Source organism: Prionailurus bengalensis, chromosome B1, assembly GCF_016509475.1.
Source record: "Prionailurus bengalensis isolate Pbe53 chromosome B1, Fcat_Pben_1.1_paternal_pri, whole genome shotgun sequence".
Taxonomy (NCBI): domain Eukaryota; kingdom Metazoa; phylum Chordata; class Mammalia; order Carnivora; family Felidae; genus Prionailurus; species Prionailurus bengalensis.
The window spans coordinates 173663867-173681901 of record NC_057344.1 but is presented as its reverse complement, the minus strand read 5'-3'; the positions used below and the strand labels follow the sequence as shown (position 1 = coordinate 173681901).

The following is an 18035-nucleotide window of genomic DNA, read 5'->3' as shown; positions in this document are numbered from 1 at the left end:
GGTGGGGTGGGGGGTTCACCTGAATGCCTAATCTTGCTTACCTCATATACCCATGTATTGGGGGCCTTTGCCTCCCTCTCTATTCTGGGACCTTTGCCCCTTCCTCTCTATTCTGGGGGCCTAGGCCCCTCCCTACTTTATTCTGGGAGTCTCACCTTGTTTACCCAAGCTTGGGTGAGAGCACCCTATGGCTTTGTAATTCTTTATGCCTCATTAACCCATTGGTGCAAGCCCAGGGAATTCCTAAACTTATTCCCCACACCTAAGGTCTTATTTCCTCAGGACATGTTAGTTATGTCCTACTTTTTAAAATGTATGTGATCTCCACACCCCTCTCTTCATTTGTTTTAACTAAAGAAAGAACTTCAGAATTTATCCTTCCTAATTCTTTGGTAGCAGAGTTAGCCACCAAAGAATCTAGTGAATGAGAAAAAAGAGAAAACTAACAGTATCTTTTCAGTTTTGACCCTTCAGTTAAAACTTTTGGGAGGGATGCTTGGGTGTCTCAGTCAGTTAAGTGTCTGACTTCGGCTCAGGTCATGATCTCACAGCTGATGGGTTCGATGTGCTGACAGCTCAGAGCCTGGAGCCTGCTTCAGATTCTTTATCTCCCTCTCTCTCTCTGCCCCTTCCCCACTCACACTCTGTCTCTCCATCTTTTAAAAAATAAAGAAACATTAAAGAAAAATTTTTTTAACTTCTGGGATTATTTCATTGAACTAATTCTTGTTCACTGACATTTTTCTTAGCCCTTATCTCTGGCTAGAAATATTTCTTTCTGACAGTACAAAAGAAAAACAACTTTACCTAAAATCTTATTCCTAGACCTACAGCAGCTTTGACTCCTAGACAGAGATATCTTTCTTGCCCCTGTCCACCCCTCTCCACCTCTCTCTCCTCTACCCATGCATATTACACCCCAGCAAAACTAACTTATTTGTGAAAAATGTATTTTGTTTCACACTCACATTGTCTTTTGACCCATCCCATCTGTCTTAGAGTGTTGTTTCCCTGGCTTCATACCTGGCAAATTCAGCATCCTTGAAACATACTCAACTGTCATCTCTGGAAAACTGTCCCCACTTTCCACTTCCATCTCCTCAGTGCCCCTCACCATATTAATTGTCCATTCTAGCCTCTGCATTTTTACTGTGCATAATATGTGTATGATTGTATCATAGCAGGTACCAATCTATTGTTGTTGTTATTTACTCATCAGTCTCCTATAGTATATCATAGTCTTGAGTGACCTGGCCTAACTTTTTGTTCCTGACACCTAGCATGGTACCTGGAACATAACCTGAAGTGTGTGACCTTATTGAAGAATGTTCTGGTACCACTTAGATGACATGGTACTTTAATCACAGCTAATCTATCAACTAACATTTTTCTAAGCATGCTTTAAAACAAAGTAGCAATATTTTATTTTTTTTAATACGTGAAATTTATTGTCAAATTGGTTTCCATACAACACCCAGTGCTCATCCCAAAAGATGCCCTCTTCAATGCCCATCACCTACCCTTCCCTCCCTCCCACCCCTCCATCAACCCTCAGTTCTCAGTTTTTAAGAGTCTCTTATGCTTTGGCTCTTTCCCACTCTAACCTCATTTTTTTTCCTTCCCCTCCCCCATGGGTTTTTGTTAAGTTTCTCAGGATCCACATAAGAGTGAAAACATATGATATCTGTCTTTCTCTGTATGGCTTATTTCACTTAGCATCACACTCTCCAGTTCCATCCACGTTGCTAAAGTAGCAATATTTTAAAAGATTTTGTTGGTTTCCATTTTTTAAGTTTCTTTGTTTATTTTGGGAGAGAAGGTGGGGGGAGGCAGAGAGAGAGGGAGAGAGATAATCCCAAGCAGGCTCTGCACTGACAACAGGGGCTCAAACCCACAAACTGTGAGTTCATGACTTGATCTGAAATCAAGGCGGAGGCTTAACTGACTGAGCCTCCCAGGTGCCCCTGTTCTCCATTTTTAGGTACATATCCAGAATCTGGAAAAAATAGAAATTGTGTTGTTTTTTTAAAAAGATTGAAAAAAATTATGCATCTTTTCTCACTACTCCTTGTGATTTAGAACAAATCATTTCCCTGTGCCTCGGTTTTTTTATCTACATAATGAAAAGCCTAAATTAATTACTATTTTTGTTATTTTGAACTTAATTTTACAATGCTTCCTGATGCAAAATATAATTGTTTCTTAAATGTATATATATGTGCATTATATGCACATGATGTGTGTAATTGTTTCTTTAGAAAAGAACTGTTTGAATGTTTTTTTATGAGTTGTATCCTGTCAGTATATCTTGAAACTGTCAAAAGTTAAAATTTCACTTTCCACCATGTTTGAGAGAAAAAAGCTTTATTTAGAATTCTAATTGCTCAGGCTACTTTTAAGCCACTGACTGGCAAATATATTTTGGTAGTAGAATCTCTCTTTCAAATGAAACCTTATAAAAATCTCAATACTTAAGGTAAATTGAAGTTTAAGCCTATAACATATACTTATTATAAAAATCAATGTAGAAGAACAACTCTGTTTTTAAAAACACCCAGATTATTTCTATGTTTGGTTTTTGTTGTTGTTCAGTATAAGAAAATCCTCATTCACAGATCAGTAGCTGAAAATGATAACAGTTATTTTAACTAATAGAGCAATTTAATTGGAATCTCAGGAAACTTTTCAGTTAAACTGTATTGTAGATTAAAAGTAGTAGAATTTTTTTTCTGTTAAATCTCAGTATCCACCAGCCCGTTGCATTCTTGATCCTAATTTTAAAAGTCAGAAAAGACTAAGTCTTATTTTGAAGCATATAGTACAATACAATTGGGCACAATTTCATAATTTGACATAATGTTTATACTGTAATAGATACTGTCATGGGAAAGAAAGATGAGTTGCGAATCTTTCATGGCCTTTAATTGAGCCAAGTGACATTTTTGAAAATTATTAAAACTTAAATTTCAAATGCACTGTTTTTGGGACCTCCTCAAGTCCTCCACAGAATTCTGTTCTTAGAAAACAATTTGAAAGCCATTGCTTGAGATCATGTTTCTTCAGAAAGTATTATTGGTACATTTTAGCCCTTAACATTAACTGAGTGTAAACATTGTTTGGACACTTAAGATCTAAAAATGCCATTTTCCTCAGTTTGTTAAGTGTCCACCTCTTGATTTCAGCTCAGGTCAATATCTTGGCGGCTTGTGACATGGAGCTCCACATCAGTTACTGCACAGACAGCCCAGAGCCTGCTTGGGATTCTCTCTTTCCCTGTCTCTCTGCCCCTCCCCTGCTTACACTCACTCATGCAGTATCTCTCTCTCTCTCTCTCTCTCTCTCTCTCTCTCTCTCTCTCTCTCAAAAAATGTTTAAAATTATTTTTTAAATAAAAATGCCATTTTCTAAAAGAATACAAATAGAAATAGAATTTATTTTTCCCCTTAAACACTTAAACCATTGTAAGGCACTATTCAAGGTATATTAAATTTGATCACCAATAATCCTTTGAGACAGGGTTTAGAGGTGTTTTGGATGATGAAATTCAGGCAGGTGGAGGTTAAATAACTTGTCCACAGTCAGAGCTAGTAAGTGTTAGAACCAAGCTTCAAATCCAGAGTCTGGCTCCAGAGTTCATCTCTTAATCCCTATACTACACCACTTTTCATAGTCAAGACCCATGAGTTCACTGTGAAGAGGGGGTGGTGCCTTGAATCCTGTTTTGTGTTTCTGTGTGTGTGTACATGGCTTTTTAAATTTTTTTAACATTTATTATTGAGAGACAGAGAGAGACAGAGCATGAGCATGGGAGGGGCAGAGAGAGGGGCAGACACCAAATCAGAAGCAGGCTCCAGGCTCTAAGCTGTCAGCACAGAGCCTGATGTGGGACTCAAAGTCACAAACCGTGAGATCATTACCTGAGCCGAAGTTGGACACTTAAAGGACTGAGCCACCCAGGTGCCCCTGTACATGGTTTTTTTAATTATGAATAGTTTCTAATTGTTGGTGTCCTCTAATATTCTGTGATCCCATATTCAGACAAATATTCTACAAGTATTAGTTAAAAATAAGAATAGTTTAACATTAAGAATGATAACACAAGAAAGTAGTTTTTAAGAGATAAATTTTTTAACAAAGTTTCAAATAAATTTCACTTTCCATACTATTAATATAAAGTTTAGATAGAATAAGATATTGCTACAGCCACATGTTGCTATTTAAGATATGATCATCTTCTCAGTTAAGAACCAGTTTGAATCAATGATCATTGGGGGAATACAAATAAAAACTACAATGAGGTATCATCTCAAGCCTGTCAGAATGGCTAAAATTAATAACACAGGAAACAACAGATGTTGGCAAAGATGCAGAGAAAAGAGAACCCTCTTTCACTGTTGGTGGGAATGCAAACTGCTGCAGCCAATCTGGAAAACAGTATGGAGGTTCCTCAGAAAGTTAAAAACAGAACTACCCTATGATCCAGCAATTGTACTACTAGATATTTACCCAAAGGATACAGGAATACTGATTCTAAGGGGTACATGCACCCCAATGTTTCTAGCAGCATTATCAACAGTAGCCAAATTATGGAAAGAGCCCAGATGTCCATCAACTGCTGAATGGGTAAAGAAGATGTGCATGCGCGTGCGCACACACACACACACACGAATATTACTCAGCCTTCAAAAAGAACAAAATCTTGTCATTTGCAATGACATGCTTGGAGCTGGAGAGTATTATGCTAAGCGAAATAAATCAGAGAAAGACAAATCAGTCAGATTTCACTGGCGTGGAATTTAAGAAACAAAATAGATGAACATAGTGGGGAGAAAAAGAGGCAAACCATGAAACAGATTCTTAACTGTAGAGAACAAACTGAGGATTGCTGAGCAGGAGGGTAGAGGGGTTAAATGGCTGATGGGTACTAAGGAGGGCATTTGCTGTGACGAGCACTGGATGTTGTATGTAAGTGGTGAAAACACTAAATTCTATACTTGAAACTAATATTACACTATATGTTAACTGACTAGAATTTAACGAAAAATTTGAAGATAAAAAAGAAAAAGAACCAGTTTAAGTGGCATAGTGTACTTTACATTATGAATTAAAATTTAACAAATGTCTTGGGGTGCCTGTGTGGCTCAGCCGGTTAAGCATTGACTCTTGGTTTTGGCTCAGGTCATGATCTCACGGTTCATGAGTTCAAACCCCACATTGAGGTCTGGGCTGACAGTGTGGAGCCTGCTTGATATTCTCTCTGCCCCTCCCACACATGCTCTCTCTCTCAAAATAAATAAATAAACACTAAGAAAAAGTCTTTAAATACACACACACACACACACACACACATATATACACCTCAGTATAATAACTTAGAGTTTTAATTGGCAGACATTTGGTATAGTTCAAATATTATTTCTTGAGGTAAGAAAAATAGTTAAATATTAACTGAGGCATCTGTAAATTCAAAATGTGAGGACTTTTATATAAGCAATGAACTGATTTTTTTTACTCTTTTGAAAAAAAGATTAGGAAAATATCTATAAAGAGCTTCCCAAGTGAATAGTAAGTACAAGAAGATTTTGTGCTTAATAAAAATATTCAAATGCTCAAATATTTAAAATATTTTTTATATATTTTAAGTTCAGAGTAAAAGACTTAAATTAATGAAATATATTGACTGATAATTAAAATTTATCTACTAGGCAGCACTTACGACATTAACATACCATATTCATTTTCAATAACTTACAGTATTCTCTGCAGTAATTTGAATTAATGAAGGATACTGTTCACATGTAATAAATATTAATTTATATACCACTGTTTCAAGCAATCCTTTTATCCTCCTATTTCACTATTACAAGAGCATCCCAGGCGACTGCTCACCATACAACTGCTCGTTATTATAACTGCCCTGGTTCTGCTTCTGACCCTGTATTAGCCTCTTAATCTTCATGAGCCTGTTTCTTCACCCATGAAACAGGAATATAAATGGTTTCTCATAGCATCATTGATATGATTAAATTAATACAGGTAAAATGTCTAGCCTGTGGTAGGTGCAGAGAAGGTTCGTTTCTTTCCTTTATAATCCAGTCCTATCTTAGCTATTTAAGAAATAAGTCATGGTGTATTTATACACCACATTTCATTTATTCTAAGACACATCTTGTACCTCTAAATTGTAATGCATTGTAAAATCCGTGGTGACCTGCCAAACAGATGGCAGCTGTGAAATAGTGGTCATTGCTTTCATGTCACTTTCTCTTTTTTTAATGTTTATTCATTTTGAGAGAGAGAAACAGAGTGCACATGCAAGCAGAGGAGGGGCAGAGAGAGAGAGAATCCCAAGCAGGCTCCATGCTGTCAGTTCAGAGCCTGACATGGGGCTCGAACCCATGAATCTTGAGATCACAACTTGAGCCAGAACCAAGAGTCAGATGCTTAACCAACTGAGCCACCCAGGCACCCCTCTTCTATTTTATGCAGGATGATATCTATATATATAGATATGTATCTATCTATCTATGTATCTATATACATGATGTATGTATGTATATATAGTGTATGTGTGTGTGTGTGTGTATATATATATATATACACACATATGTTACACACATATGTCATATAATGGTAGCATATCTTCTTTCTTGATGGCACATAAATTGAAAGTTTGTCTTATAATCTGTAGCATCTTAAATTCAATGAAATACCATAAGAATTACCTCTGTGTCTTAATCATAATGATGCCACTGTTTTTTACAGACTTTATGCAGTTGGCGGTCGTGATGGAAGTTCTTGCCTCAAATCAGTAGAATGTTTTGATCCTCATACTAATAAATGGACACTCTGTGCGCAAATGTCCAAAAGGAGAGGGGGAGTCGGAGTAACTACCTGGAATGGATTGCTGTATGCTATTGGAGGACACGATGCTCCTGCATCCAACTTGACATCCAGACTCTCAGACTGTGTGGAAAGGTAATTTCCTGTGAAGGAAAAGTTTGTCTGACACTTGCAGACAAATTAATGACTCTTTAGTGAACATCTACCATATGCGAAGCAGTTCCTTCAGAGCTTTGTAAATGTTGAGTTGCCCATCTCTCAGTCTGTCTCCTAATGCCTACTCAGATTCTTCTCTCATTGTATTACTGCCTACTGAAAATGTACCTTAGATGGGAATGCAAACTGGTGCAGCCTCTCTGGAAAACGGTGTGGAGGTTCCTCAAAAAATTAAAAATAGATCTACCCTATGACCCAGCAATAGCACTGCTAGGAATTTACCCAAGGGATACAGGAGTGCTGATGCCTAGGGGCACTTGTACCCCAATGTTTATAGCAGCACTTCCAACAATAGCCAAATTATGGAAAGAGCCTAAATGTCCATCAACTGACGAATGGATAAAGAAATTGTTGTTTATATATACAATGAAATACTACTTGGCAATGAGAGAGAATGAAATATGGCCTTTTGTAGCAATGTGGATGGAACTGGAGAGTGTTAATGCTAAGTGAAATAAGTCATACAGAGAAAGACAGATACCATATGTTTTCACTCTTATGTGGATCTTGAGAAACTTAACAGAATACCATGGGGGAGGGGAAGGGGGAAAAAAAGTTAGAGAGGGAGGGAGGCAAACCATAAGAGACTCTTAAAAACTGAGAATAAACTGAGGGTTGATGGGGGGGTGGGAGGGAAGGGAGGGTGGGTGATGGGCATTGAGGAGGGCACCTGTTGTGATGAGCACTGGGTGTTGTATGGAAACCAATTTGACAATAAATTTCATATTAAAAAAAAAAGAAAACGTACCTTAGAATTGATTATACAATTCATTTTTTTTTATTTTTTTTTCAACGTTTTTATTTATTTTTGGGACAGAGAGAGACAGAGCATGAACGGGGGAGGGGCAGAGAGAGAGGGAGACACAGAATCGGAAACAGGCTCCAGGCTCGGAGCCATCAGCCCAGAGCCTGACGCGGGGCTCGAACTCACGGACCGTGAGATCGTGACCTGGCTGAAGTCGGACGCTTAACCGACTGCGCCACCCAGGCGCCCCGATTATACAATTTATTAATTGAGTCAAATGACAAACATTTCTTATGTACGTATTTTGTGCTGGACACTGTACCTGACAAGAAAAGGAAAGGAGGTTGATGAATTTCAAAGAGAAGGAATAGGGGCTGGAGGCTAAATAAGTAAAAAGGAGAGGAACGTTACTAACACATTTTCGTATAAAATGAAATAACATGAAATAATAGCAGACTAAAAGGCTAAACAAGTCATCCAAACTGGCCTCGTGAAACTCAAGTATGGGCCAGGTAAAGAGCCTAACATCAATGGACGATTTGGACAATAGTTCAGGCTCCCATCTGTTACTATTAGTCTAATTTAAGGAATGGAGAGAATTGAACGGATTTAGGAGGTAGAATCAAAGGGAACATTACAAACACTCCTAAGCAGAAAGGAATATGATTCATTCGGAAAGCTGAAAGGTAGACACTATGACTGGAGAACAAAGAATGAGGGAGACAGTGTCAGGAAAGGAGGCGGACTAGAGTGGAGGTAGGGGCAAATCACGTTGAGTCTTTAAGGCCTTATCAAAGAGTCTAGATTTTAATGAGCAACTGGAAGTTAGTGTGTGTGTGTGTGTGTGTGTGTGTGTGTGTGTGTGTGTGTGTATTATTTATACATGATTGGAAGAAGGATAAAAAGTGAAATGCAGGTTTGATGGCAATGAGTGCTTTCTGTGAAATAATACGGAAGGTTGGTTTGTTGTCTTTTGAGAAAGCAGGAGAGTTACACCTGCATTTCCCCTGTATTAGGGAAAGTAATCCAGACTATGCTTGTTGCATGTTACATTTCAGGAAAGGAATATGGAAGCCTTTGTATACTTTATACATTACAAGCTCACTGCAGTACCGCACCTGATGAAAAATTGTTCATTGATGCAAGAGGTATTACAAGCAGTATAGGTCATTGTAGCATGATGTATCTGCTCTTAGACAACTTTGGGCTGTTCTAGGTAATGTATTTCATGAAAGGAATGAGACGTTTCAAAAATGGACAGCTATAATGATTGAGTGTGTAAGCCATCTTACACAGAGCTTCATGTATTGATTTCCTCAGATTTTCAGTGGACAATCAAAACCCATAAAGCAGTTTCAGTATTTACTTTAGCTCTTTTGGATAGTTTAAGTGTCATGGATTTACTAAATGAAGCTATAATACTGTAAGTTAAAAGTTTTCAGGGAAATACTGATTTTTTCTAAAAATATGTCCAAATGTACTTTAGATAGCAGTAATAAGACAAGGGGTAGGCTTAAAGAACTAAACTATTTTTATTTTTTTTCATGAAAAAACTTTTAATGTTACACATGGAAAGAAAAAGTAAATTGAATTAAAAACATGTTCTGAAATAGACATCTGGGTCCTCAGAATAAAAAGTGAAATATTTAGAAGATCAAATACTAACTAAATTGTTAAGAGTCGTTACCACTTGACTCTGTAATTAAAGTTGGAATGAAAAAAGGCTAGCTATTGCTTTTTTACATATTTTTGTATTCTTTGAATTTTTGTTACAAGATTGTATTCCTTGCTAATAGGAAACAAGTGTAATAAATGAACCCATCTTTAAGATGACATGTATCAAATGCTTACTATGCATTCTCTCATTTAATTTTCAATGCTATGTGGTGAGCAATATTTACCAGTAAAGAAACTATGATTTAAAGATTTTAAGTAAGTTTACAATACCACAGAGCTAATAATTGGAAGGATAAGGACTTAAGATTGTTCAGCCCAAATCCAAAGCGCGTTCTCTAACCACTTTGCTATACTGCCTCTCCCAGGTGTTTCTGGATATGTAGGTATTCTTTTATGGAGGTGTAATTGTCATATTAGTCTCAGGTGTATAACAATGATTTGACATTTGTATATATTGAGAAATGATCACAATAAGCCTAGTTAACATCCATCACCATATATAGTTACAAATTTTTTTCTTGTGATGAGAACTTTTTACCCTTAGCAACTTTCAAATAGAAAGCACAGTATTATTAACTGTATCACCATGCTGTGCATTATATCCCCATGATTCATGTATTTTATAACTATAGAAATTTGTACCTTTTGATCCCCCTCCCTCATTTCACCCATTCCTCCCCCTCCCCCCCCCCACCTCGTGCCCTACTTCTGGCACCCTATGAGTGCCAGGTTTTTTGTTTTGTTTTGTTTTAGGGTCCACATGTGAAGTGAGATAATAGGTATTTGTTTTCTCTGACTTATTTCACTTAGTATAATGCCCTCAAGGTTCATCCATGTGTTTGAAATAGCAAGATTTCATTCTTTTTTAGGGCCAAATAATATTACACTGTGTGTGTGTGTGTGTGTGTGTGTGTGTGTGTGTGTGTTCTAGATGTATTACATCTTTATCCATTCATCCATTGATGAACACTTAGGTTGTTTCCATGTCTTGGCTACTGTAAATAATGCTGCAGTGAACATGAGGGTGCATATATCTTTTCAAATTAGTGCTTTCCTTTTCTTTGGATAAAAACCTAGAAGTAGAATGGATCATACGTTATTTCTATTTTAAGTTTTTTGAGGACTCTCCATATTGTTTTCTATAGCAATTGCACTAACTTACATTCCCACCAACAGTACACAAGTGTTTTTTCCCTTTCCTCCACATCCTCACATACACTGTTATTATCTTTTTTGCTAACAGCCATTGTAGTTTTGATTTACATTTTCCTGATGATTAGTGATGTTAAGCACCTTTTCATGTACCTATTGGCGATGTAGATGTCTTCTTTGGAAAAATGCCTATTCAGACCCTCTGCTCATTTTTAATTGGTTTCTTTGGGTTTTTTGGTTATTGAGTTGTATGATTCTTTATATCTTCTAGATATTAACTTCTTATCAGATACATAATTTGGAAGCATTCTTTCCCATTCTATAGGTTGCCTTTTCATTTTGTTGATGGTTTCCTTTGCCATGCAGAAGGTTCTTAGTTTGACATGGTCATTTGTGTTTATTTTTACTTTTGTTGCCTTTGCTTTTTGGTGTCAAATCCAGAAAATCATTGCCAAGACCAATGTCAAGGATCTTCCCCCCATGTTTTCTTCTAGGAGTTTTATGGTATCAGGTCTTATATGCAAGTCTTTCATCCATAAACAATTTTTACATAAAAATGTGGTGAGGACAATGTCAGCTCCAGTTCTAAAATTTTCTTTCAGATATGATCCCAAAACAGATATGTGGACTGCAGTGGCATCTATGAGCATCAGCAGAGATGCAGTAGGGGTCTGTTTACTTGGTGATAAATTATATGCTGTTGGAGGGTATGATGGACAGACTTACCTTAATACAGTGGAGGCTTATGATCCCCAGACAAATGAGTGGACCCAGGTATGGCATTTCATTTTTCATTATTACACTTCTCTGTTTTTATTAAAACAATTTGTTTGGTAAAACTGATTCTTTAAATTTTATCCAATATCAAAATATATAGCATAAGCATGATAAGGTCATCTCTGAATTAAATATATGAAAACAAGAAGGACTGTTTAATTTTATAACATAATTAAAATCCAAAATTACCTTTGAAGTAGAAGTTAATACTCAAGGAAATTATTAATAGTTTTGATCTGCCACCATTGGCTTGCTGGGAATTGATGAGATATTCTAGTATTGGTAAAGCAGATAGGACTACAGGAGAGCTATGGGAAAAAGAGAGGGAGATGGTGGAAAATAAGAAAAAAGATAGAAATCAGAAAAATTTGAACCAATTATCCATACATGAGCAATAATTTTTAAATACTCAAGCTATTGATATCTGGAAGCAGATAAAATGTCTGGTCATCACCTAATAAAGATAGCAATCTTAAATTATATTAACAAGTCTTGACCTGGCAAGCTTATTAGCAGAATTCCAACCATGTCTATTTCTGGAGGGTTTCATACTTCTAAGAATGATCTTCTGAGATCCTTGTTTCCATCATTACCAAGAAGAGAATTAGAAATTTTGTGACCCAATTTAGTATCTGGTACTGAAAGATGCTCAAATGTTTAATTGAGCCAAGGTTTTCCTACATACAAGGAGCAGTAGTAAGTACTGTCAAGAAAACAAAATTTAAAAGCATCCCCACTGTCATACAACTTAGCTACTTAAATAGGTATGATCTGCATGTGTAAGGGGAGAACCCACAATGTAGAACAGTTGGTAGGGAAGTGTCCCATGGTATAGGTATTGTGTGGTATATGAAGTCAAAGAAAAAATAAAATGGTTGTTGAGAGGGCTTTAGTGAGGAGAAGCTGGATTTAAGTTAAGCCTTAAATGAATTGATCCAATTCAAAAAGGTAGAAAGAAATGGGAAGCTGTGTGAAAAAACACAAAAGAAATGTCACTGAAGCAGAAATATGCAAGATAATTGAGGAAGGGTGGCTGGTTATATGGATCCATGCTTAGCAAGAGTAAGAGTTCCTATTAGAGAGCAAGGTTGGGGTCAGGATGGAGGTCTATGAAGGCCATGGGTAAAGAGTTTGGTAGTGGGAAGCCAGTGGAGACTTTTAACCAGGAGAGTGATACAGTAATAGGAAGTTCATGTGGCAGTTGGGGACAGGAGCAGGGGAAGCGAAGGCTGGATAAAAATGAAACATCTAGAAGATTGCTTCACTTGTAAGGCTTGAGCTGTCAACTCTATAGATGGATTCAAGAGATATTACCAAGTCCTATCTATTCTTTCTTTTTACACTTACTGGGTTGGATTGAAGGTGAAGAAAACAGCAAATGAATGACCAGACAATGTCTTAGATAAGATAATGTAATAGAGCAATTTTTTTTAATTAAATGTTTATTTATTTATTTTGAGACAGATCACAATGTAAAAAGTAAAGAGAAAAATAAACGCAGGAGCTAGAGGGGCATACAATTTTCAAATAATGATGATGATAGAAAGTTAACATTTATTAAACACATTTTATGTACCAGGCTCTACTGGATGAGGAATCTGAGACACAGAGAGGTTAAATAGTTGACCCAAGTCACACAGCAAATAAATGGAGTTAGAATTTGAGCCGTGGGTCTTTTTCAAAATAGAGGTGAAAACAAGAGTAGAGATTCCAGATGCTAGAAAGAGAGAGTAACATTGAAGGGCACTTTACTGAAAGAAGGGCAGGAAGCAGAATTGAGAAAAAAGGGTTTTTAAATGAAAAAGACAGAAAAAGGGACTGAGCGTGTGACCTTGATCTTGTTTCTTAAGTTTAAGTAGGATTATTTGGTAGAGGGAAGAAGAGATAATTTGAGGGCTTGAGTCAGAGCTACAGAAATTCATTAGAAATGAAATCAGTCTCCCACCATAGCAATATGAATGATAACGAAGGAGCCCAAAATGAGATGTAAAAATCTCTTTTTCTAAGATATATTTGATTTATGCTGTTAGACTAGTTATAAGGAAATCTATTGGCCAGTGTTTAAGACTTGTTATTGGGACGCCGGGTAGCTCAGTCAGTTGAGCATCCACCTTCAGCTTAGGTCATGATCTCACTTGTGTATTCAAGCCCCGTGTCAGGCTCTGTGCTGACAGTTCAGGGCCTGGAGCCTGCTTCAGATTCTGTGCCTCCCTTTCTCTTTGCCCCTCCCCTGCTTGTGCGCTTCCTCTCTCTCTCTCTCTCTCTCTCTCTCTCTCTCTCAAAAATAAACATTAAAAAATATTTTTAAAACATTTGTTATTACAGGTAATTAATACTTTATGCTGAATTACTCTCTTATCAAAATTAACAATCTGTGACTACATAGCTTTTTTGTTTGCATGCCACCTCTATTACTATTTTAAAGCACCTAAATTTGAACTTATAGCCACAGAATCTGAAAAACAAATGTTTTCCATTTAGTGTTCCAACAAATGGACAAGAGGACATTTGGTCAGGGAATGAAATGAGATTATAAAGTCTGAAGTCATCACCCACCCTACAACCCACCTTGACCCAAAGCAGGAGGTGACTGCACTGTATTGAAGAAATACTCTAAGCTGACCTTTCTCCCTGGTTGTTATGGCAACATCAACTCTTTACAGTGTAAAGACTTCAGGTCATGGGTGTTTTGAGAAAAGCTCCTAATTACAAACAGACACTTGTGATTGAAATGACCCAGAGGTTACTCCTAGAATACTGTGAATAGATTTGGCTTTAAAGCAGGTGATTTGATTGTTCAGGGAGATAGAACAGTGATCAAAACAATAGATTCAAATTGAGAACAACTGAGAATTCTCTTACAGTGTGTTCTTAAAATCCAGTCATTCAACTGGAAAGGTTGGGAAAGAGGCCAAACTGATTGGAAAGTCATTTTGATTTCGTGTATTTGACGAAAACATTTCATTAACGTACGCCTACATACATAAGTACAAAACACATTTTCTTAGTACTTTGTATTAGTCACTCCTTCCCTAAATACTGTTGTTTTAATTCTTGGGTCTTAATGTGCTCAAAGTAGCCCTTCTTTAAAAACTATCCTTGGGGTGCCTGGGTGGCTCAGTCAGTTAAGCGTCCAACTTCAGCTCGGGTCATGATCTCACAGTTCATGGGTTCGAGCCCCACCAGGCTCTGTGCTGGCAGCTCGGAGCCTGGAGCCTGCTTGGGATTCTGTGTGTGTCTCTCTCTGCCCCTCCTCCGCTTGTGCTCTGTCTCTGTCTCTCAAAAATAAATAAAATGTTTAAAAAAATTTAAAAACTATCCTTGTCTACACTTTTATTTTCACTATGAATTGCCCAGTGTCTAGGCTACTTAAAAAAATAATAATAAAAGAGTAAGTGAAAGATTTAAGAATTATTCCTTATCTATAAACTGAGATCGTATCTCTTTCCCTAGCACCCTGCACTTCTGTCCCATTGTCATAGAGTTTATTTATTGTCACAGATTTGTTTCAATTCCTCAGGAGCTGGAGGAATACTATTTATTATTTATATACTCTGCTAAAAATTAGTCGAATGGGTTTAGACCTTTCCACCATGCACAGAGAAGGCAGTCAGTAAATGTGAAATTACTGGTTCTCCTGGAATAAGCAGACCCCAGGCACGCAGTGTGTTTGGTGTGCTCTGAGACAGCACATCTGGTAAAGGGCTTTTCGAGATAATACTTGATATTTTGTCCGCATTGGCCACAGAGTTAAAGTTCAGCATTTCCTCATTATCCATATCGTGCATCATTTTGGCCAAAACAAAGGGTCAGGTAGAAAAATCTTGAGCAGTTTTTTTTTAGAATTACCTTTAAAGAGAAGCGAATACTGCATAATAATGCGATACACCCTAAACGACTTAATCTGTGAAACTCTGGCAGCAGGAGGGATTCGGGGGAAGGAACCAGGCCCACAGCAAGGCTGGGGCGGCAGGGTTTGGCAGAGCTCCTTGACAAAAACAGACTATTTCAGTACTTTTCAAACTGGGTATGGTTTTCTCAACTTTTGTACCTGCCAATCCAACAAATACATTTTTTTGTTTCTCTTTTAGGTTGCTCCACTGTGTCTAGGAAGAGCTGGGGCTTGCGTTGTAACTGTCAAATTATAATGTAGTGCTTTGTTTTCTAAGTGAAGAAGATATCCTCTTCCTTATGAATTTAGGAAAATTATCCTACCACCACTGGACACATTTTTTAGCAAATTCACAATGCCACATACCTGAGCACAAAGTGCCCAGTCTCAACGTGAAGATGATAAAACAAGGGAGGAAGGAATGGATGAACCAGGATTAAATCCTGCATTTCTTAGTAAGTCATTTCTTAGCAAATCATAACTACAGCTGGTGGGTGGTGAACATACGTTCCGGGTTTAACATATGCAGACAAATGCAGTCCTCCTAAATACAACACAACTGGGAATTTCATTTATTAATAACCACACTTTACTCCATTATCCAATTTCCTTTATTATAGTGCACATACACCAGATAAAACTTTTAACATTTGCTTTGTAACTTTATTCTACATTAGTTGCACTAATTTGTATTTGTTTAACCACAACCACTATTTTAATGACACACTAAAGACGATGCTAATACTTAGTTTTTTTCAGAAATAGCTGTATTATATAAGCTTTGATGATGTATTTTATTTCTAAATCGGTTTAGTCTAATGAGTGAAGAAAAACGTTAGAGCATTAAAACAATAATGAGCGGATGAAAACAAAATGATCTTTGGGTTCTTTTAAAATATTCAACCTATTATTATATTTAGATTCACTAAGAACCACGTGTTATGATATTCTCAAATTGGAATAATTGACACATGGTGTTTTGTATTAAATTTAAGACATGCAAATTTATGTAGAGAAAATAAATGTTATATTCACTACAATGTTCTTTCACCTGAGTAGTATTTAATTCTATGGATTTGTTTTCTTTTATGTTATAAAAGATGTTTTGCTTTTGTCTTTTGATATGGACAGGTACTGTTTGGATATTATGTTCTCAAGTCTGTAGTTACCATCCTTGCTTTTGTTGCTCACATTTTGCCACAGGTGGTAACCCTTTGTGCTTCTTTGTAATCAAACCGTTTGAGGGGAATGAGCTTATCGGATGTTGAAAAATAAGTTTGAACTCTTTATTACCCAAAGTTTTGTACATTTGTAAACTCCAGTTACACATGTGAATGTTAATACTCTCAGTGAATTGTTTACTGTTTGCAAAAATGCACTGGGCAGTAACATTTTATGATAAACCCTTTAAGATATACAAGTCATTAACTTATGTCTTAATATAAAAATGAGTATCAACTAAATTCCCATCTTTTAAAATACAATGCTGTGATTAATGTGTTTTTACATTTTATATCAAGGTAGATTGATTTTAGTTGCCTTCTTTAAAAATTAAACCAATCTCTTTTTTTTTTTTCTCTTTTTTTGAGCCGGTTTTAAATGTTCTTGAAATGTTAAGAACCAAGAAACTGAATACTTCCATTCCCAAAGCAAATCTTGTGGTCGTTATTGGTGGGGCCACAAAGCAAATAATAATGATAGTGAAAAACACATTAATGTTTATGTAATCATTATATTATAGACATGAATTCATTATTTTCATGATAAGGAGGGATCAGCCTTAGAGTGTATTTATGTATTTAAGGGAAGAGAGAGGAAAAGGTATAAGAAACAAAACAAAAAGCCAAAAGCAGAAATGTGTTAGTTACATCCTCACCTTGTTGAGGAAGCCTAGGCCTGTGATTTGAAAGGAAGTACTTCTACACGTGATTATCTCTTTGAACACTCACCATCCACTCTCTGATTTCCTATGTCCCACAGTGGAGGCCAGACTCATGTTAAAGTAAAGGAACGGATTCTTCTCTATGAGGGCTTTGCTTTCCTTTATGGGATTCATGCACAGTCCCTTTGGTTTTTCCACCCTGATAGAGGGCCTCTCTAATGCAGTTTTGTATAGTTGACTCTTGAACAACACGGGGGTCAGGGGTGCCAACTCCCCACACAGTAAAAGATGTGTGTATAACTTTCGACTCCCCCAAAACTTAACTACTGCTAGCCTACTGTTGACCAGAAGCCTTACCAGTAATGTAAACAGTTGATTTACAAATATTTTGTATTTTGTATGTGTTATATACTGTATTCTTACAATAAAGTAAGCTACAGAAAAGAAAATGTTATTTAAAAAATCATAAGGAAGAGAAAATCCATGCACAGGGCTCTATTGTATTTATCGAAAAAAAATCCTCATATAAGTGGACCCATACTGTTCAAACCTGTATTGCTCAAGGGTCAACTGTACTCAGTAGGACCTGCTTTCTTGAATACTAATAAAAAGAACCGATTTCTTTTCTAGGGACAGAACACTTACCAAAATATTCATTCTTCTTCTCCCAATCTGGGGTCTTACAAACCTAGAGGAAAATATGGCTCTTTTTGTATCCATACAACATTGCTGCCTTGACTTTTACAATTAGTTTGTTCATTGAAGATGTCTAGATGCTCTTTATTTTAACCTCATTTGGTGACACTTTATAAAAATAATATTTGTTAATAATTACAAATGCTTATTATGAA

The 18035-nt window shown here is 36.6% G+C and overlaps 1 protein-coding gene across 10 annotated transcripts in view; it reads left to right on the top strand.

Annotated features, from left to right (window-relative positions):
* KLHL5 (kelch like family member 5) overlaps nt 1-16643 on the top strand; it is a 97908-nt gene extending 81265 nt beyond the window's left edge. For 9 of the 10 annotated variants that reach the window (XM_043553327.1, XM_043553330.1, XM_043553322.1 and 6 more), the window contains 3 exons: nt 6766-6978; nt 11236-11407; nt 15502-16643. In XM_043553327.1, the coding sequence (XP_043409262.1) occupies nt 6766-6978; nt 11236-11407; nt 15502-15558 (442 nt within the window). In that variant the 3' untranslated portion in view covers nt 15559-16643. Of the gene's footprint in view, nt 1-6765; nt 6979-11235; nt 11408-13891; nt 14363-15501 lie in introns of those variants that run through there. The other variant, XM_043553310.1, reaches the window with a different exon arrangement.
* Nucleotides 16644-18035: the final 1392 nt, after the last annotated feature.